This window comes from Ruditapes philippinarum, unplaced genomic scaffold, assembly GCF_026571515.1.
Source record: "Ruditapes philippinarum isolate M1 unplaced genomic scaffold, ASM2657151v2 ctg570_1_1_1_1, whole genome shotgun sequence".
Lineage (NCBI taxonomy): Eukaryota > Metazoa > Mollusca > Bivalvia > Venerida > Veneridae > Ruditapes > Ruditapes philippinarum.
The window spans coordinates 406,815-430,510 of record NW_026859409.1 but is presented as its reverse complement, the minus strand read 5'-3'; the positions used below and the strand labels follow the sequence as shown (position 1 = coordinate 430,510).

At 32.4% G+C, this 23,696-nt stretch overlaps 1 protein-coding gene and 1 long non-coding RNA gene across 2 annotated transcripts; one reads left to right on the top strand and one right to left on the bottom strand.

Moving 5' to 3' along the window:
- Positions 1-4,012: 4,012 nt before the first annotated feature.
- Positions 4,013-22,668, top strand: LOC132756398 (chymotrypsinogen A-like). Its single transcript, XM_060747466.1, has 6 exons — positions 4,013-4,186; positions 4,722-4,914; positions 5,898-5,994; positions 6,914-7,082; positions 7,524-7,666; positions 22,393-22,668. The coding sequence occupies exons 1-6, from the start codon at positions 4,045-4,047 to the stop codon at positions 22,567-22,569; spliced, it is 921 nt and encodes a 306-aa protein (XP_060603449.1). The 5' UTR covers positions 4,013-4,044; the 3' UTR covers positions 22,570-22,668.
- Positions 9,999-12,061, bottom strand: LOC132756399 (uncharacterized). Its single transcript, XR_009629323.1, has 4 exons — positions 11,932-12,061; positions 11,305-11,409; positions 10,660-10,722; positions 9,999-10,268 (listed from the first exon to the last, which is right to left on the bottom strand). It is a non-coding gene; the product is annotated as an uncharacterized LOC132756399 (long non-coding RNA).
- Positions 22,669-23,696: the final 1,028 nt, after the last annotated feature.

Below are 23,696 nucleotides of genomic sequence, written 5' to 3'. Positions count from 1 at the left end.
ATATATCAAAGAAGATTAAAGCTATACATCCTGGACATACTGCTTTATCACTTTACAGCAAGATTTTTCGTTTTGTTTTAAAACAATGCATAATGCATTTGCTGAACGCATATGAATACAATTATACAATTTTGATAAACATTTCTGTGTTTCTATTGTGTTCTTCTTTTAAAGTGAAATGGTCTATAATAGAAGGTCTATAAACCCATATACATGTATAATAATGCTGTTAGTACATTTAGTATCATATGTGACATCAAATTAGGGAAGAAATATACCCTATATATAGATGTTGTTGGTAAGTTTGAGAAACATGATCGTATATCTACGTGTATGTACAGTAGATAATTAAATGTTCTAGTAAAAGCTTTATTAACATTTATCAAGAACTATTTATACAGATATCCAAATGTTAGATTTCTATTGTTTTTATCAATATTTGAAATTAAGGGTTTTGTGAAAACTGTGCCTGTTATAAACCAATAAACTTAAAAATTAAAAAAAAATTGGTTATGCTATATACTTGTATCTTTATTTCAATACATATATATCTGTTCTTTTTCTATTTATTTTAGCGCAGTGAACGTTCTTACAATGTACATTAAAAGCCGAGACAATTCCCATGTAAGAGATATACAATTTGTGTCAAGCGAAACACGACATTACAGGACAGTAATAACTGTTCGTCACTTCCAGATGTAAATGTGTCTGATAAAATTTACATACGCGTCTCTTGTTTCATTTTCTATAATTTGATGTATGATGTCGGAGTTTTATTTGACGTTGCGAAATGCGACGAACAATATACATGACTTACATATTTGATGATAACCATTATAAAATATTCTTCATGCACTCCCATACAATGTTAAGTTTTTAAGAAGAAACCTGTGAGAAACTTATTTTAGTCTGAGTCTGAAAATAGTAGTATACTTTAACGTTTGTATATAACATAAATAGATCAAGCCCTGCAAAGTGCACTACCGCTCTGACAAAATATATACGTGGGTAATATTTTAATAAGTGGCCAACCACTTAAGCGTTTTTAAAAATAAGACATACCTGAGAAAATTGATCAGTAGAGTCCATCAAAATATTCACCATGGACCACTACACACTTTTTCCAGCCTCAGAAAATCTACTTCGAACTGTTCTTTTGGGAATACTGTTTATACACTGGTAGACAACATTAGCAACTGACCTTCCCTTAAAACTGTTTATACACTGTTAGAGAGTGATTCGCGACGGCACTACGGGTTTCGAACCGTCGACCGCGAAGGCAAGATTTGATGTATACATAGGTTTAACCAAATTCACAAGGAGATACGTCAGATCTAGAAGCGGCTATGGCAAACCTCATTTCTCCGCTCTTCCAGATTGGCTTGAACCTAGACTGACCGGTGAACAGATGCATTATGATGGAGTAATTTGATCCTGCGCATCCCGGACCTTTATTTCTTTGTAATGTAGTGATTAACTACAACAATGACAACATGGCCACGGTAAAATGAAATGTTCCAGTGACACTACTCTCTCAGGCACAGCGACAAGGGCCGTTATAGTCCATCGACGAACATAACTCTTTTAACGCTCCTGCTACGTCGAGAAAAAGCGAGGCGATCGCTGTATTCACGTTACTGAGTTTATTGTGGGGTTCAAAAAGATAAAGCCATGTTTCATCCATGTGACAATTTTTGCTCAGGTGTCTAGGGTTTCGAGCTTTGAACGTAGTCAATAAGGCCAAGGCTTTTTTCAAACTACTCCATTTTCTTGTAAGAAGTAAGCAAAAGCGGGATTCAACGGGCGCACACTTTCCTTTACTTAAACTTTTCTTTCAAGATGGAAAACACATATGACGCACAAAGGCCCAATATGTCACTTTATAACTAAATCTACCTTCGTTTTTATTTCTGTCGCCCATTCACCTAATAACCCACGAACTTTGCAACAGGCTTTTTGCTCCTCTCTCAAATCACTGCAGCTCAGCCATGTTTACAACCAGTACGCAAAACCACATGTATTTAAATAACCTGATAAAATTTTATTGCACGTGCAAATCGTGCGAAAAAAGACTGTTGGTTAGAAATATCAATCATATTTCCAACGGTATATTATACATGAAATTTCACGTGCAAATCATGGTTGAATTAAAATTGTTGCCCACTAACTAAAATATGCCCGTCGTATGACATTAAAATTTAATCTCAAAAGAAAGAATAGAGAACAGATATTTTTAAAAAAATAAATTTACTTATTTATATTTTCCTTACAATGAATTAATTAATTTACTTATTTATTAATTAATTTATTTATTTATTTATTTTTTATTCATTTATTTATTTTATTTTATTTTTATTTATTTATTTATTCATTCATTTATTTATTTATATTGATTTATTAAATTATTCATTCATTCATTCATTTCATTCATGCATTCATTTTTATTTTCGTTTATTTTGTCTATCATTTTATTCATTTATTTTTTTATTTGGAAGCGTACTGCCATAAAGTATCTGTCAGTTGTTTTAATTCTAAAAGATTTTCTAGATCATATCTAAAGGCCAAAACAAACGGTATCAGATGTTGAAAGAGATTGGTGGATTTGATCGTTAAACCCGCAATCTAACAAAATTGGATGAAGATTAGTTATTTGTTTGCTTTTCTGGTCAACGCCACTCATCTATCAGAAGATAGTGATGTATATTATAACCTATCGATTCCTTACTTATGCCATGATCTTTACAAGGCCAAGTATACTCAATAATTTTTTTCTTTGTTTTTTTTTGTTGTTTCTTTTTTTTTCTTGTTTATATTTTCCTTTCAATTTAAATTTAAGTTTAGATTTATCAACAAACATCTGTTTTTGATATTTATCATTATATTTATGCCGATTGCTGATTGAAGATCGATTGATTGTTAAATTTAAAGTTAAGATTTGAAAGTTCTTACATAGAAAACATTAATGTTTCCGATTTTTTATTTTCATATCATATTTTCACAGAGCGCCCGCTTTTCTATTTCTTTAGCCTTAACCTCTAGGTCTGTAAGTGTTAAATAAATATGAAATATTTGACTGTTGGACACTTTCAATACAACGAATAAACAAGACATTGGACATAATCATGATAATGATAGAAAGATATACGCTGGTCGGTTACTTACTTTTTATTTGTAAGTCATTTTATCATTATAACAATTTGTGTTACATATTTATATCTATTTCAATATTGTATCTGTTTCAAATACATGTACCGGAGGTTCTTAGTCGCAAGTAATAAAAGTACATTTAATTCAATATTATATTAATTCACGGCTTCAAAAATCTTTTTAAATTTTACTTACAATGTATTTCAATTTCAGTTTTCATTGAAATATTTTGATAAGATAAGTGGCATACGTTTTCTGGAAAGGGCTTAAATTATCTAATGTTGCTAGACCTTTTTTTCCCAATTCAATTTGCTTTTTGTTATATACGTATCATCTGCATAATATCTGTCATGTATTTATGCAATAAAATATATTTACAATAAATACATTTTGACACATTACTGAAGATCTAGATCAAATATTTAATATGCATTTTTAAGTTAAAAACGAATATGTATTTGTAATTAGCCCACTGGTTGCAACTGATTCCATCCATACCACCAATCGAATTATGATTAGCCGGTATTTCCGTCGTGATTATCATGGTATGCAGTGTTCGGTTGTCTGTCAGCATACCGTATATCAGTTGTTTTTTGCGATAACCTAATTTTCGCTTTATTCACGTGCACTGAATATCGTGAAAAAAAGATTCGCTAATTTTTACTTCAATTTGATACTCGCAACGAATTCTCTTGTTTCTGTAACTTGACTTCCTATTTCAAATTTTCCAAAAGTCGTATATACATTTTTGAAAATCCCCCTACTCTGACGAATGGTTTTGCCCATATTGAAATATGGACAAGTCCATTCGATATTTTTTTCGGGCGGTAAGAGTTAAATAATGATTATTTCTACTTAGATCTGACTTGTGTGACGTCAGCAAGAGTTCTGAATGATATGTGTATCCGTGAAGGCGGCACGTGTGTTGGCTCGCAAGCAGCTTGTACAGGATGGGTAGAGCCGCATGATCTGAGTTGTAGTCAGGGTGTATGCTGCAAACCAAAACCCTCTACAGCGAACCCAGAACCGGCCAGTCCAAGTAAGTCTCTTTGTAAAATAAATGAAAATACAAAATATTTATAAAATAAAAATTAGAAATAGTGCTGTGAATGCACTTTATTTCGTGGACATGAAACATCGTGGTTTTGTCACAAAGAACATTTTCGATGGTACATACATTCGTGAACTGTTTATTAATGTTAATAATGTGATACAAAGTAATCTTACAGCAGACAAAATGAAATTCGTTTGATAATAAATTCGTGGATTGGCATGTCCACGAAAATTAGTGTGTCACGAAAAATAACGAGTTTGCAGTTATACATATTATGCTACGTTGTTTGTTTAATGTGAGGATTTGTTGATTTTTTGTATTTTAGACTTACCACTATTTACTTAAGGACTGATGATATGGTGCATAAACTAAATAAACTAAGAAAGACACACTCCGAGCTGGCAGTGTGAACCTTCGTAAAGTACATAAGTGAATACACGTATATAAGTTTGTTGTTTTTGATGTTCTCAAAATTTTTGAATTATAATGAATAATAATCAAAAGTTAAGTATTACTTCAGATAATGATACATGTGGAATAATCACACGAGTGACAACACCAAATCGTCTGCTTCGGATAGTGGGCGGGGACGCTGCATTAGAAGGGGCTTGGCCATGGCAGGTGGCCCTTGTCGACCGCTTTGGAGACATCTTCTGTGGAGGAACGCTGGTTACTACTGAATTTGTTGTGACTGCTGCACACTGTTTTGTGTCGTAAGTTTTTTGTTTTTGTTTATCAAGGTAACACAGAGGACATCCTTGTTTCTTTTCTGTTTATACTGTTGTTAGTCGTTAACATGTACAACAAAACTACAAAAAATCAGATAGTTCCTCTAGTGTGGATTTTCAAATGTAGGTTACGCAGACAACAAATGCATCTGTATTGTTACAGATATAATGGTCAATATATAATGGGCTTTTAACGTGCCTATACGAAGCCCTACCTAAGAAAGAAATGCTCGGCAGTCGATATATACTGTATACATTTAGCTTTTAAGAAATCTTAAAAAATTCTACATTACAGCTTCAGACTTTTTTCACAATATCATATTTTTCACAGTAATTTTACATTTGTATTTCTTCTAAAATATATTCAGATCGACTTTAAAACAAGCTACTGTGAATCCATTTAATTTTATGGACATGAAATTTCGTGGTTTTGTCATAAAGACTGTTTTCGTGGGTTGTTTATCTTTCCAAAAGATAAAATGTAATAATATGATACAGCAATTTCGTTGGATCTAAGATTCGTGGATTGACTTATACACGAAAACCACGAAAATTAGTGCCTCATGAATAAAAACGAGTTATCAGTATATGGACTGTATTTAATACGTATTATTTTTAACCCTACCCCATGAATATCTTAAATAGACTCGTCCATCTTTCAACCTGGACAAGACCATTCATCTTTTTTGGTAAAAAAAAATATGAGCCGTGTCACGACAAAACCAACATAATGGGTTTGCGACTAGCATGGATCCAGACCAGCCTGCGCATCCGCGCAGTCCGATCAGGATCCTTGCTGTACGCTATCAGTTTCTCTACTTGTAATAGGGTCGGCAAGCGCACAGCACGGATCCTGCTCAGACTGCGCGGATGCGCAGGCTGGTCTGCATCCATGCTGGTCGCAAACCCATTATGTTGGTTTTGTCATGACGCGGCTCATATGTACTGTCTTCTTTCGTCTTTTAAAGTTACGCGGAAGGAGACTTTGAGATAGTACTTGGAGAGCATCATCTTGTCTATCAAACCGGAAATGAAATAAGACGCAAGGCAAAGGTTATAATTAAGGTGAGAGGGAGTCTACTCTAGGACGATATATTTCAAATACTTACACATGTTACAGAGTGCATTCTTAATCATGACCTCAATTATACAGTTGTCAAAGAAATGATTTTAAGGGGTTAAATCTATATACATTATATGTTAAAGGCCCATTAGGCCTCAGAAATGATATCATTTTTATTTCTCTTAAACTTTCTATTTTTGGTACCTTGTTAAAGAAAACTCAATTGCCCACATATATGAACAATCATTTATTTCTTTTGCTCTGGTGGCATTGGGTAAAATCATAGTGAATGGAAGTCAAAATACTACTTTGTTTACGTTTACTTTTACCATACATTAGTGGACATTCCGCGCAACTTTCTTCAGTTGTTTGACATCTAATACGCTCTAAATCAATTATTAAAACATTATTAAACACATGTCTGACATTTCTAAAGAATAAAAAATAAGAAATTCTGATGCATAATGTGCCTTTTACAATTATGTTTACAAAGCGTAAATTTTCTATGATAAACCTATTTACATTTTCGTTATGAGATTTCTCAGAAAGGATTAATATAATTCAAGGACGGATATTTCTCGGAAATATTTTTGACAGACAAAATTATTTTGATTATTCTATGATTGAATACCAATAATAATTTCATGATTAAAATCTTAAACTTTTTTCTTCTCAAAAGTGATCTGAGAGACACAAATAATGTTCAAAGAAAAAAAATAAAGAAAAAAAATTGCCTCTTCTGGGGCTCGAACCCACGCCCCTCAGTTACAATGCAGTTGACAGTAATTCTAGCCTATTTTAATACTCTTCAAAGTGGAGATAATGCATTAGGTGGATCATACCTTAATATTTAATTGATATTTATTGTCAATTTATCATGTTTTCCATTTGTATTTTCTGTTGTTTTTTCTCTGTAATAAGCATTCCGGTTACACGACCGCCAACAATGCAGACGACGTAGCGTTTATCCAGCTCGACACACCGGTTGATATTTCCGGTCACTACATTCGCACCGCTTGCCTTCCGGAACAGGCTCAACTCTGGACAATCACGGATGAGTGCTATGTTTCAGGCTGGGGTTATACACGAAGTAAAAATGTTTTGCAATGCTTTTCTTATAATTCTATTTTAGCAACAACATCTTATTTTTCTCAATGACGCATATAATGGTCTCATTGAACTCCCGGGCATCAAAATAGTATCATCACAAAAATCGACTTGCATACGTATTTTGTATCATTCAGTGAATTACTGAATATAAAATTTATAAGTTACCGTTTAATAGATAATAGAACAGTATTTTGACTTTCATACAAAATACTAATTCACTATGATAATACCAATTGCCAATAGAGCTAAGAAAGCAAACGTTAGTTTATCTATGTGGCAGATAAGTATTTCTTTTGAAACGCCATCAATAAAAAGTTTTTGAGAAATAAAAATGAAAGCATATCTTAGGCATAATGGGCCTTTAAACTTTTATACAAAAATATCAGTTTTTGCTTTTTAATCAAGCATTTATTTATTACAGGTATAGATTCAGACGATCGTCATCTGCATCATTTGAAGGTGAACATTGTCTCGAACTCGGACTGTGCTGCAGGTTGGGGTGTTCATGCCAACATCACAGATAATCAAATATGTGCTGGTACAGGCACCTCAGGAACCTGCCAGGTAAATTTCGTACTCAATTGAGAGGTTATTAGACCTCTCTACATTTCTGGCAGCATCCATTTTTTGTGTATCAAGTTGAAGTTAATGAATCTCATTTAAAGCTTAAAATAATTTGAACCAGTCTATAAAAAAAATTATGCGCATGCTCCGCTTCGCTTCAAACTAAGACCTTACTTAAACTTACTATTACTATTTACTATTCCATGTCCCGAAAACTAACAGTAAACACCATATAGCTATAATATCACAAAGCACGATTATATGACCGAGTGAACCAAAATGTTACTGCTCCTTTAACTTCGGAATACCTCACACATTATTCATAATTAGAGCTTATCCGCAGACTAATGGAATTAGCCGTTATGTTGCTATGGTTCGCAAGTCAAAAATTCTTATTTTCCCGCAAATTGAACAATAAAACATATCTTCCATGGCTACAAAAAAACCTATCGCATGCTTGATTTTAAAGAAATAACCTTGTTTTATATAACCTATAATACTCAAATTAACGACAGAGCAAGTGGCTAACCATACAATCAATAACGATATCGGAAAAAAAAACCAAATTCACAAATCACTTTGTCTTGAAACACATTCGGGATACTTTTCTCCAAGGATTTACCTTTCTTTACGTTTTGATTGCCTTTCAAATACTTTAATTCTAGCGGCTAAATTATTGGCCACAATCACAGACTGAATCTAGCAATTGCAGACGGACCAGAACTTAAACCGTTGGTTGATCAACAGTAGTATTTTGATATTAAAATAACTTTTCAGAAGTTTAAATAACTCTTACATATGTTTCCCACTGTTTAGTACTGCTTCTTTTTTGTTGTTGTTGTTGTTTTTGTTTTGTTTTGTTTTTTCCTATTTTGACTTTTGCGTACCTGTCGCAACATTTAGTTCACTTCCGGAAAGTAAAACCAAAAATAAGTACGGCACAGAGAAGCTCTTTATCTACACATAAACGAAAAGTTAAACGTCATTTCGTAAGAATCAAGTTTGTGAAAACAAATGCTCAAGCCTGTTTGTTCATTTTCTATGTAAGAAATTCAATGTTTCCGACATGTATTCCTTCTCATGAAATACGATTTAAACAAACGCAACATAAAACTGATTGGTGCAGTTATTAAACAAAAACAGTTTTGATAAAAGAGGAAAATGTCATGTGACTGATTGCGTCATGGAATGCCATGATTTGTTTCATTTTTTACATTTCTTTTTAGGGTAAATTTGCTGTTGTAGCGAAATAATTCATTACTTTTCTTGAGAGATAGTGCCCTAGAAATTATTTTAATTGTTTTTTGGGTTTTTTTTTATTTTATTACATTAAATGTAAGTGGTTCTAAGAAGCTGACGTTTCTCAAAGACATGTTTAATTGAAAAGTTTATCAATCTCTTATGTCGTGAAATTAATTGCAACAATGTATAGAACGCTATTATTCTTGAATAAATAAGCCCACGCATGTGTGCATTAACGGAGATGAAAATGCATCGTCGGATATAATCACGCAAACATGGGCCGTTGTTGCATGTCATTTCAATACATATTGCTCATGGCACCGTATAAAAATAGCTGACCCAGGTTTTTTTATTATCAAAACATAACTGTCAAATGGCACCGCACTCGCACGCGAGAACACGGGGATCGGGGGGAGGGGGGTAGGGTGAACCCCATATTGATATCAAAATTGAGGCATCGTAAAATATATGTGAATTTCCGCTGATCCAGATATGCACTATAACACCATGTGTGAAAGAGCAATTACTAGGTCAATCACAAAGTAAGTTTTCAATTTTTCAAAGATTTAAACATGATGAAGACTTTTGAGTTGAAACGTTGTATATTTTTCAAATAAAAAAATACATTTTGAAAATGAAACTGGAGTTGATGTCTATATTCAAACTTAAATTAATTCAAAGTTTTTTTTTAACAAAATCAGAATCTGAATCTAGCCTCCTGACTTTTCTGTATATATTTGCCCATTTGTATATAGGAGCCGCGTCACGGCATCCGCGCAGTCTGATCAGGATCCATGCTGTTCGCTATCAGTTTCTCTACTTGTTATAGGGTTTGTAAGCGAACAGCATGTATCCTGATCAGACTGATTATAAAGATAAACATCTCTTCAAGATTCCACAAGTGTATTTGATATATTTTCACTCACAGTCACAAATATTTTTTATTGAAAGTGAAGAATCATGAACATAAAGCTATTTATAATTTTTACAGCAAACTAATATTATTTCTTACTGTTCTATCCAGGGACGCAAATAATGCACAAGAGTATGTTTCAATGGACTTTATTAGTGAAAATAAAATTCAGAAACATTTTTATGACAATAATATATAAGAAATTAATTCGATGCTTAAGCAGAACATGTACACTAACGAAAAACATGAAAAACAAACAAGCAAAGCAAAGCAAAGCAAAACAAAAACAAAACATAACACACAAAAATGACAAAAAAGGACACACACACTCACACAACAGTACGAAGGAAAATTAAAACACAAATAACAAACAACAACAAAACAAGTAAACAAACAAAAACAAACAATCAAAAACCACACGCGTTGTTTCTTTCCTCTTCTTGTACTCTGAAATTTAGGGAAAAAACTGAATGAGCATGTAGTAACAAAGGGCTTATTGCTCAAAAGAAACAATCAGAATAAATTATAAATTTAATTTTGTATATTTTGAGGCATACTCAGATTGTTATCGTTACCGAGTAGTTTAAATATAATTATATCACTTGATCTTTAGAGCGAGGATAGAATACTTATTTAATTCACCATGGTTACGACAGTGGGCATACATGTACAAAGAACGACGTTTAAATTCAGCCTCTGACATTAGTAAGGTTTCGTTTAATATATTTTAAATAATATTGCAGAAGGCATAACGCAGTGTCCTTACTTTAACTTTTAACATGTCAAACTATTTCAACATTGGATTTACTATAAATAATATTAATTTTCTGAATCTTACCTTACACGCTTACGGGTGGAAGGCCGTCATCAATGACGTCATATCCGGTTATGCCAAATGCTTCTGTAAAATTCAATGTATCAATAACTTTTGTAAATTACACACTGAAGTGTTATACATAGCATTTATTAAAATCATAGCCTGAAAAAAAATTCTCTTGGTCGACTCTATACCTATATTGTTTCATATAATATGACAATTTCGAAGTTATCTTTTTCGTTTGAACTAAGTATTGTACTGATAAATATTATTTGGTCAAGGATTTGTCATAAAATATTAAAGGAACTCTTCTGGTACAAATGCCGAAAGCATGAACTTTGAATTTCTTTCAAAGATCAACTTTGGCATTTAAAACAATAAAATATGCAAAAGATAGTTAAGAAATGTACCTAGAAATAAATAGAAAGTCGTATTTCTTTGCTTTTCTTACCCAAATTTGAGTGCAATGCTTTTCGATTTTGGTCATTTTTCACAAGTAAAATAATTATTCAAGAAAAACGGTATGAGCAAATAATGTGAAATTTTGCACACGAATTATTGCTCAATACTTGTAAACAGCAAAAGGAACATTAATCTCAAAAATTTATTTCCAGTCCCGTCATGTCAGAAAACCGCAGTGGAGTCCCTTTAAACAAAAATTCTTACCCTTATATTCTTTGATAGTTCTAGGAGCTCTTGTTGCAGATTGGTTAATGTCGGCATCTATCACAATATTTGACAGACTCTCCGTGACAACCATATCAGCAATTCCTGTCAAAATAATTATGTCATAATTATAATTAATTGCCAAGAAATACCACGTCAGATTTGAGACTGGATTATCTGCTCCTTACACTAATGGTTTCTAAACATGAATGAGCCCTCGTAGAAATAATCTAAGAACTAGCCTAATTCTGTATTTATCAATGAAGTTTTGTAAAGGGATCCATGTCACATGTACAAGTAACTGTAGAAAATGTGATGTACATTAAACATATAAAAACATTGTATGTATCGTGCACTCGACACGTTCTTCAACGGCTTAAGTACATGTTAGTAGAACAGCGGAGACTTTTAAGATTTTCAAGCCTTTGCATATGCCCCGACAGAAGGTAAAAGCCGCCCGTCGCCATGTCTTTGACATATTTTCGGTCAACTTGGCTCAAAATCATAACTACTGCATTAAACTGGCAGTGCGGTGACAGGCAAAATGTAATAAATAGGCTCACTTCCCACACCCCTCCCAGCACGGACATTGTTACAATTGATTTATGCATCAACCAAATTACTTACGGCTGATGATACTAGAGGACAGTGAAATGTTGTCGTCTGCTGGTCTCACTGTTACGGTCGTTGTGTTGCTAGGTAACTCCTGTCTCAGGGTGTCGGCTGCCTTGTCTATGATACATGTCACGTATTCTGCAACTAGAAAAGGGGGAAACGATTTTTAATATCGTTACGCTTTATTTAATGTGATTTAGACATAGTGTCCAACAATACAACATTACTTAAAGGCACACTATGTCTCAGAAATAAATAAATAATTTCTTCTGTAGAAAAAGAACACGATTATATTATGTTGTAATACTAGTTTTAGATCTTGTAAGATGCTTAATACATAGAGAGTATTACCGGAAGTGAAATAATTTGCTACAAATGTAGCAAAATGAAAACAAAGTGGAATTTTGACTTTCTTACAAAATAATGACTTATACGAGTACAAAAAGCAAAACTGCAAAGGATGACTCTCAGAATAAGGCAAGTTAGTACTTTAAAAGATGTAACATTTTCTGGCTTGATATGCCTTTAATAGGAGATATTGTTCTTGTTTTCGTACATAGTATCAGTTATGAATGTGATGATTAATTTTATTTAAAGTACATGTACATTATCGGTAACGAATGCAACATTTAACAAAATGCTGAGCCGCGTGACGAAAAAATCAACATAATGGGTTTGAGACCAGCATGTATCCAGACCAGCCTGCGCATCCGCGCAGTCTGATCAGGATCCATGCTGTTCGGCATCAGTTTCTTTACTTGTTATAGGGTCTGTAAGCGAACAGCATGGATCCTGATCAGGCTGGTCTGGATCCATGGTAGTCGCAAACCCATTATGTTGGTTTTGTCGTGACACGGCTCATATAGTCTTTATTGTAGCTATTATGAGTTAAAAATCGAATTTTCCGGCGATGTGACCAAATTTTGAATGATCTTGTTTTTCTTTCTTTTTTTGGGGGGGGGGGGGGGGGGGTGATATTTAAGATATGAAATGAAATGATAAAAATTGTAACAATGTATACATGACTGTATTTACCAAGTTTGTTCGTCTGCTGTGATATTGTCGTCTGCTGTGATCTCTATCACTGTTGTATTTTATGTATCAACAGCATCGTCTGGAAAAGGAATTTGTTTTCACTTTTCAGATATTTATGCTAGATTTTAAAGTTAATCTGTTGCTTCATTTTTATTCGTATATTAATAGAATTAGTAAAATCAATACCAAAGATGCGAAAATGATCCTTAAACTTATTCTCCGGTATTTATATATGCCTTATATGGTAAAGGTTTTTGAAGTTCTAGTATTAAGTTAAAAAAAAATTGTATTGCCATTTTTTGTCCTTTTTTAAATGTCTTTATTGTACATTAGTAGGCTGATTCACACAATACCAAGTGCTTCATAATTCTTGTGGAAAAACATAACTGCACTAAAATGTGTGAGAATATTGCAGCAATAATTGTTTTAGAAAACATAATGTACAATTAAGTTAAAATACCATTCTTAGATGACAGGTTTTGAGGAACAACTTTGTTTGACTTGCTGGCAATCTTACAGACGACCATGTCGGCATTTCCTGTTTCATTTAACAGGGTTTCTGGGTCAAGAGTCTTGCCTCTTCTTGCATAATATCTTTGGCGCAAGCGATTTCGAAATCTTGCAAACTGTAAAAGAGTCAATGTTCGTTACTAGTAAAATCATGTTGATGTCTTAGATAGACTGGTATATCGTTCACTTTTGACTGACTGAATAACAAATAGTGAAGACGATTGTGCCGACTAATCTTGGTATACAACGATCACATGGGTAAAGTCTGTAGTCGGCTAATTTTAAATTTAAGAAGTTAATCATTTTCTTATTTGAAAGTTTCTGTAACTGCAAGCAGTTAAATATCTAGCTACTTTCAAATTTAAAAAGTAAATTATTTTCTTTCTGGATACTCTGTAACCGCAAGCAGTTAATTATATGGCTACTTTAAAATTTAAGAAGATCTCATTATTTCTCTTGAAAATTAACGGTACTGCTTAAATATGGACCTTTAACAATCACTGTAATCTTATAGTTATCTTTTCATTTATTATTTGATCATTAATTATCGGATCTATTTATCATGAACGTAATAATGATATAAAAATAATAATCATCATCATCATCGTCATCGTCACCATTACTAGTACTATTACTATTATCATTATCATTATTATTATCATTATTATTATTATTATTATTATTATTATTATTATTATTATTATTATTATTATTATTATCATTATTATTATCATTATTATTATTATTATTATTATTATTATTATTATTATCATTATCATCATTGTCAACATCATCTCCAGATTCATGATAATTTTTATAAAGAGTTAAAAAAAATTGAAATTAAAATATTGTGAAGGGACAAAGAAAATAATTCACAAATTGCAAACGGCATTTACAAGCCGCGTAAATTATCTAAAAGATGTCAAAATATTCAAAAGCAGCCCTTACTGCGTTAGTCACGGAGAAGAAATATGGTGATAAATTCTGCCAACTAGTTATTAATCGCATATAACATGTTAATTATTACATGAATCTTGAACCTTTTTTTTTCTTAAAATCACAGTACATTTCACAAGTTTAATTTCCTTGAAATATTTTGTAATTCCTTTTGCCTAATTTATTCACAAAGAACTCTAATTTAAACATTTTAATTGAATGTTTCAATTCTTTAATTCCACTCACCCTTTCGTTGCAGGATTTCTTTAAACTTATGAGCCAAACACAACAGCCTGGATTTTCACTATCCATTAATTATCCATTATTTAACCATTAATTAACAGTTTGTGTAATTTTCCGGACGCAATATGACGTTGCTATGAGTAATGAGTAACGTCAACTTCTTCTGTGACGTCACAACGATGCGTGTTAATGTCTTCCCTTAAATCAAAGCATCACCGAATACTCGTTAGTAACGGGAAACGTTCAAACATTCGGAACACCTCAGGCGTCTGTAATAACTCATTATGCTAAGTATGACTGAGTTGTTACGATTGTTTTCAAAGTGAGGCACTTGGCCGATAACCAGTAACAGTTTTCTATTCAGTTTTATTCGAAGTTTGACGATAAAGGCCGAAAACATGCGAAATGTGGCGAAGCTTCGACGGATCAAGGCCATTTTGTCGACGAAAACTGCATAAAACCACATCGATTTTCTTAAAACACCATTTAATTTTATATAAATGTTTAAAATGCTAAAAACTTACCCTGTGATGAACTGGATCTGAATATCTGGATTTGCGGAAATTCACATATATTTCAACGATCCTGAATTTTGAGATCCTTATGTGTCTGCAGAAGTCACTCTTATCTCTTGAATTCGTCGTCCTGTGGGCAACTTGTGCTTTGCAGATGCTAATGCGCCAAAAATGGTTCAATGAACCACTGCTTATAACGATAGATGACACAAATATTGAACAATTACACAACAAACATTAAATGCACATTTCTCTCAGTATTAGCAACCCACGCCTTTCGCCTCAGGTGTTTTTTTTTTCTGATTTGGGTTGATTATATGCACTATAACCATGAGATACATGTGTTATTTTTTTATTTTACCGAACCAACATCTTAATATAGTGTGGTTCCCGTCTTACTATAAACTTTAGTACTATTGAACGAGAGAAAAGGGCAGGTAATCCAGACTACATTTTAAAATAGTAAGTAATCGCTTACATGAACAGAGCTGCAAGGGGAGAGAACTATATCATCTATAAAGATTACTCGCCCCTGTGGAATATTGAAAACTTTGTGACGTCACATTAGGCATACATGATGAGGTATGATAATGAATAACTTATTAACCAGTATACTCAAAGAAAATAACATGTTATTTGTATCATAGTTTGGGGACCTTTCTGTTGAAAATGTGTGTTTAAATCGTATACATACACATGCACAGTGCGTTAATAACTGGAGTGCAGGTATTAGTTACCCGCACTTCAGAGCATGTCCATTGATTGGCTCATTTTTGCTGGGGTTTACTTATTGTGACGGCAGAGAAAGGGAAAGCGACAGAAATATCATATTCCGATGCTCGTTCATTGGTTCCTTTTTTATCCGGGGTTTCATATTGTGACAACAGGGAACGTGTTTTTATGTTTTACTATGATACATAAGACAATGAAAGAGAAAGATACTAAAATAGGTCATTAAAACTATGATACAATATGATGCAATTAATTATTCTTGTCAAAATCAATATGATCTGCTTTGAATGAGATTGACCGCCAAATATAACGATTATAAGCCTAATGGCCCAATTAACAGTTATATACAGTACTGTTTTACTAGCACGTTAATGTATAAGACTTAGATTGAAAAAAATCACTTTTTATGTTTTGTTTACTTGACTTATATTTAACAAAAAACTTAGTTTCAAATCCTTCTTTATAAATATTACCAAAGAATAAATATTTCGTAAAAACAAAGTAATATTTCGTAATTACGAAATAATATTTCGTAATAACGAATTAATATTTCGTAATTACGAAATAATATTTCGTAATAACGAATCAATATTTCGTAATTAAGATTTTATATTTCGTTAAAACGAAATACTATTTCTAATTGGGAATTTTTATCTTTTAAAAACGAATTTTATTCAGGGAGACAATGTGGAAAATGTCACTTCAGGTGTTCCGTAATATTCAACATTATTTGTAGCTATGATTGTTTTAAGTCGTTCATTTTGTTTTCATATATTTTGCACTAATTATGGTATTTATGGTTTAAAATTTATATTTAAAAATCAAAAAATTATATTGAAATGTCAAAAAATGTCATTTCAATGCCATAAAGTTTCAATGATAAACACAACACAAACCGAGACAAAATGTGTTTTAAAATAGATACTGCAAACCCCCGCCCCCCCCCCCCCAAAAAAAAACCAACAACAACAAAAAAAACAGGTATTAAAAAAGGCAAGAGTGGGAATCGGACCATAGACCTCTCACACATCAGTCAATCACTTAACCGGCTGTGCTACTGAGGAAGTAGCGACGTTTATATTTTTAGCAGATATGACTTTCAATAATATTAGTTTTATAGTTTTTTATTTTATGCTTTTCAGTGGATTACTGATTTATCCGTGAAAATTATATTTGATAATTTCACAGTGAAAATTATCAAAATATAATTTCACACTTTTCAATGACGAAACTACTTTCTTAAGATTTTCCCCATGTGGTATCTCAATTTTATTTTTCTGACAATTCTGACAATGTCAGGCTGTTTAGTGAAAAGCAAAGCTGAAATTGATAAATAACTTAAATGTCAAAAGTAATAAAGAGAAGAAAACTTACTTCTATTCATCCAAATTACAAATCAGCAAATAATATCGTCTCTTAATTTTTTTGTTTCATTTTTACAGTCTGAAAAATACATTCCTTCCACATGCAAAACTGCTCTTGATGACATTTGGGCATATTTAAGTTTCCTACGAGCAATAACTGCCGTATGCTTAAGCAATGACAGCCATCAGCCCGAAGAATAAGTAAACAACCCAGCCTTCATACGACAGCCTTTCAACAATTCCAAGTTTCCAATTTCCTAGCCATTTTCTGAAAGTTTACACATCTGTCAACGTTTATTTATTGTCTGTTTCAATCCACAAATAAGTTTTCTTTCTTTTAAAATGGTGTATGAGTAACAAATCCAAATGATATCCCTCTGAATCAAACACAATTATTTTCCTCCCGTGAAATACACAACTTTTAAGAATAGCCGCCGCTTATATTTAACAGAGCCAGGTCTAATATAAATTCGCAGTAAGAAACAGAAATATGGATGGATGGTTGGACTTTTTCTCCTACTAAAATTGTTTGTTTTTATTATTAAAATAAGCAATCATTCATATTTTTTAATATAATGAAAAATATCATCGCCACAGTGGGAATACTGTTTCTAAAGCCCACTCGATGAAATTTCATCTTACACACAAACAAACAAATATCCTCTATATACTCCATATTAATTGTCGTAAACTTTACTGACGAAATCGAAGTGGAATCTTATATTTCAATGAGTGCTGTAATGTTTTCATAATTGACAGGTCAATAAAATAAGACTATACAAAAAAAGCAATTAGGCTGTGTATACAAACAAATATATTGTTGTTCCAACATGCAAAAGCGGGATTAAGTGCAAAATCACCACAAAATCTTTTTAAAGTACACATTATAAAATTTATCATAAAATAAAAGATACCACCTTTGTTAAGCCTTTTCTCCAGAAACTAACTAAAGACATAATAATTACATAATTGCACGTATTTTAAAGAATAAATTAAGGGTACAAAATTTTAAGAATATAAGCTTGTTATGTTTATCCTACTCAAAACATTATCGGGATCAAAAACTCCTTTTGTAACCCAAATGTCTACGACATCTTGACTCTATCTCAATCAATGAAAGTTGTTTTCTGTCTATTTTCTGTACGTCAGGTTTATATACAAAAATGTGTTGATTGAGTGTTGAGCAAACTAGGTAAAAAAATATCCTACTTTTTAAATGGTTACAACAACATTTCTGTCCCATTCTTTTATAAAATGTGTCACTTGCTGAAATGTTGAAATTAATAAAGAGCCGTTTTTCAGCATATATGTAAGTTTATTGTGTGTTGTTTTGTTTGTATTTGTTGTTTTCTGCCGAAAATATTATCTGCATAATTAATTTTTTAGATTCAATTATAACTGCATTAAGGTATACGACGGATAATCGATAATATTAAAAAGTCATCTTAAACTTAGAAGTGTATACTTTATCACATTCTTAACAAAAATACAGAAAACAACAAATGTTTACCATCTTGTTTAAAAATAAGTGACAATTTAATTTGAAATTGAAAGTTAAAAAAAACAACAACAGCAACAATAACAACACCATATTTTCATCGAGTCATAAAATGTTTGAAACCGGGAGATTGCTACGTGTGCTTGCTATACCATGGCAGGTCTCGAAAATTTTGGAATTCAGTCACGGTTTTGCGAAAATTATACATAATTTGATATACATTAGAATTCAGGGTATCCTCCAATAAATTGCCTGGATATCTTAAAGTAACAGCAAAGTTATCCATAAAAATATTACTTGTAATAAATCGAGTAATATTTTCTTTGACCATATATAAAAGTCACGTGGGTTGGCTACATAGTAGAGGTGTTAAAATATAATTGTAATACATCCTTTGTTAGCCATTGAAATTGTATTTAATGTATAAAGGACTTTCAAAAATGGTTCTTATTCAGAGCGGGCGCCATGGTGCAGTGGTAACACTGTGTGCCTACAAATCATGGGGTCGTGAGTTCGATCCCCCGCTACTCCACTGAACGAATAAATGACTACAAGACTGACAAAACCAGGACATCGACACAGAATGACGTCAACGATAGTTACAAGAGAAGACCTTAAAGGATCAGGAAACAAGTACCGAAAGTACAAGACCGAAGACTACGACCGTTAAAAAAAGGAAGAACGGAGACAAGAACTGACAACAAACGAACAAAGACGAGGACCGGTAACAGAAGAACAGGACTGGGACCGATAACAGGAGAACAGAGACAGGAACCGATAACAGAATAACAGAGACAGGGACCGATAACAGCAGAACTGACAACAAGCGAACAGAGACAGGGACCGATAACAGAAGAACAGAGACGTGGACCGATTACAGAAGAACTGACAACAAGCCAGCACAGGCAGGGACCGATAACAGAAGAACAGAGACAGTGACCGATTACAGAAGAACTGACAAGAAGCGAACAGAGACGAGGACCGTTAACAGAAAACAAGACAGGGTCCAAAAACAGAGACGGGACCGATAACAGAATAACATAGACGAGAACCAATGACAGAAGAACGGAGAAGAACAAAGACGAGAATCGATAACAGAAGAACGAAGACGACGACCAATAACAGAAAAACAGAGACGAGAACCGGTAACAGAACATCTGACAACTGAGACCAGGACCGATTACAGAAGAACGAAGATCACGACCAATAACAGAAGAACTGACAACAATAGAACTGCGACGAGGGCCGTTAATAGAAAAACGAACACCAAAACCCAAGAGTACTCAAATTAATTTGCATGCCCCCTCACACATACGCACGCTGTGATAAGTAGGAATCTATATGCTTGCATAGAGTGACAGATAAAATACATGAAAGCTCTATTTCTAGCAGATAGGGCAGGGAAGAGTATAGTTTTCGCTTCGTAAACCCTAAATATAGGTCTCTTATGTTTAAATGCCTTAAAATTTCCAGTACTTTCTTTAATAGTACTTCTGTATTACTATTATAATGGCCTATAAAAAAATGTCCGCCATCTTGGATTTTTCGGCAATATTGGATTGTTTTTTTTAATTCTGTTTTGGTGTCTAATTTGTTTTTACCTTAACATGCTTTGTAACAAATTTCAGGCTTTTCCTTTCCTCAAAAGTTTTATTTGATATATCATCCATTTATGATAAAGAAATTTGGCGGCCATTTTAGTGGTCATTTTAAATGGCCATTTCAATGGTCAAGATCAAGTTTTTCAATTTGGTATCCACCTTTAGCGGATTCAGCATACATTAAATAGGTGAAATACACCAAGATACTACTTGTACTACAAAATGCCTCTAGCATCTTATAGGGAGACAAATTTTCAAAATCAGTCCTGTCTATCACTCACTCACTCACTTACTTACTTACTTAAAGTTATCACACCGATTGATAACAAATATATACTCAAAACTATATTGCTATAAATGCATACATGTATTTTATATTAATTTACTGATATTGTTTTGCATTTTGGCATTCTATTTTTGCATTAAAATATGTCTTTTTTATATTCAGATAATAATGTTTATATTGCAATAAAGTTTACTTACATCGTAAAGTATGATTATTTGTTTTTCAGGCATGTTAATTTTGTATTTTCGGGAATGTTTGTTTTGGATTCAGATAATCTTTTTATGTTTATTTTTTATTTTGAAAATAATTTGTTTTCGGGAATATTCTTTTTATTCCAAGATGTTTATTTTGTGTTTAGAAATGTTTATTTTGTGTATTCAAGAATGTTTATTTTCTATTCGAATATATCTAATTTATGTTCAGATATGTTTATTTTACATTCAATAATATATATTTTAAATTTGTATTCAGAATTTCTTTTAAACATATTCAAGAACGTTTTTTTTGTGCTCGCAAAAGTTTTCTTTTCTTATGAGGAATGTTAATTATTGTGTATTCAGGTAATATTTGTGTTATTCTTCAGAAATGTTTATAACTTTGTTTTTAGGTATTCTAGAATATTTATTATTTTGTATACAAAAATTATATTTTATTTCAGGTATATAGCATTTTGTATTCGGATATGGTTATTATATTAAGAGGATATAAAAAATTGTATTTGAAACATGATAAAATGCCACATATTTTCACGAGCCGGGCATTTTATCATGTTGAGTGAAAATATATACCATATTTCACGAAAAACGAAAAAATAACCTTTTTATTTAATTTCATTATCAAAGAAAAATGGTTACGAACCCCCTTGCTTGCTACGCAACTGCAATTGTACAGCGCGCAGTGATATAATTATTGTCTTATTATTTAGCGATATTTAGCGCTACATTGTGACGTCACGTAAACAACTATAAAAACGTCTGTACAGCGTTAATGACTGAATTAAAGATATTGGTGTTCGGATTAATTTTCTTAGTTAGACCATTTTCTATCATTCTAGATGGTTTTCAGCACGAAATTCAACAAAAAGTTGTTTGTATTTATCAGATTTTTCAAACAAAATGGCGAAAGAAGTCCCTTAAAATAAATAGGAGTTATGACTCCGCCCACTTTCATATTTATATTTCATATTTATTTAAAAAAAATATGAAATATATTTGACTGATATAGCACCATATTTCATGGGTAAAATTAAATAAATATATATATTCGCGAATATATATTTTGTACCTAGGAATGTTTATAATAATGTATTTAGAAATGCTTATTTTTGTATCCAGGTATGTCAACTTTGTATTCGGATATTTTCATTTTGGTATTGATTTATGTTTATTTTGCTTTGAGGAAGGTTTATTATATATTTGAGAATTGTATTTTGCACCTAGTTTGTGTTATATTCATGACTATTTATGACTTTGTAGATCTCTATTAAGGTACTCTAGAATGTTTATTATTCTGAATACAAGAATGACTATTTTATTTCAGGTATGGTCATTTTTGAATTCGGGTCTCTTTATTACATAGTCTAGAATGGTTTGTTTGCACCCAGGAATGTTTATTGTTTTGTATTGAACAATGCTTATTTTGTATTTAGACATGTTCATTTGGTTTTGGGGTATGTCTATTTTGCATTCAGATATTTGTATAATATATTCATGAATGCTTATTTTATAATCAGGAATGTTTATTTTGTATTCAGGGTGACTCAGGAGGACCATTGGTCTGCACACGTGGCGGTATTTACTACTTTGTTGGTATTACGTCATTTGGTCATTACACGTGTAGGCAGGACGGTTTCCCCGACGTTTACACGAAAGTTCTTAGTTACAAAGATTGGATGACGTCATATATGCTTCTCCTTAAAGTAATCGTTTAGGAGATTGGAAATATTGAAATCAACTGAAACAAACATTTGTTTTCATGTTATATTTAATGTATCCAGTATGTCCAACTGAAAATAAAATATTGAATACAGTTTTGCAAAAGAACTAGTTTATTGAAAATATTGGCCTATTTTTATTTACCGTTTTTATTTTCTGACGTGTATTTACCAAATAACCCACGGAGTTTGCAATAAGACTTTTGCTCCTCTCTTAAATTACAATGCAACTCATCCATGTTTAAAACCAGTACACAAAATCACGTGTATTTAAATGACTTGCTAAATTTTATTGCACGTGCAAATCGTGCAAAAATAGACTGTTGGTTAGAAAATTTAATAATATCTCCAACGGTATATTATACATATATAATACATATATATGCATCGATGCATTTGCCACATGACCATTTATGTATGCACAGATCCTTGACCTGTATACAATAAGAATTTCACCACAACAGATTTGATCCGCGTCACGACAAAACCAACATAATGCGTTTGCGACCAGCATGGATCCAGACCAGCCTACGCATCCATGCAGTCTGATCAGGATCCATGCTGTTCGCTTACCAACCCTATAATAAGAACTAAAACTGATAGCGAACAGCTAGATCCTGATCAGACTGCGCGGATTCGCAGGCTGGTCTGGATCCGTGCTGGTCGCAAACGCATTATGTTGGTTTTGTCATGACGCGGCTCATTTGTTAACAAAAGAGCACATGTTAATACGTCGACAATACCTTAGAAGTAATAATTTATTCTAAGACATAATGTCTGCGGAACATTCTTAGATATTTAAAAGAAACGGAATATTGATACCTTTTTATGGCTGTTTTAACGAGTTTTCTTTTCATCTACTATTCACAAACAAATTCCACTAAATGCCGCTGTTAAAGGATATTGCTGTTAACGTGATGTTTTAATGAGTTTTCTTTTCATCTACTTTTCACAAACGAATTTCACTTAATACAAATTGCCGCTGTTATAGGATATTCTGTTAACGTTATGTTTTAATGAGTTTTCTTTTCATCTACTATTCACAAACGAATTCCACTAAATGCCGCTGTGATAGGATATTGCTGTTAACATTATGATTTAAGTTGATAACGTGTCCTCTTCTT

Bases quoted from the DNA above. Each gene is read 5' to 3' on its own strand.
- LOC132756398 (XM_060747466.1), top strand. From the start codon at position 4,045: ATGTGTATCCGTGAAGGCGGCACGTGTGTTGGCTCGCAAGCAGCTTGT. The intron at 4,915-5,897 runs GTAAGTTTTTTG...CGTCTTTTAAAG, and splicing joins GCTGCACACTGTTTTGTGTC to TTACGCGGAAGGAGACTTTG. The intron at 7,667-22,392 runs GTAAATTTCGTA...TTTTGTATTCAG, and splicing joins GCACCTCAGGAACCTGCCAG to GGTGACTCAGGAGGACCATT.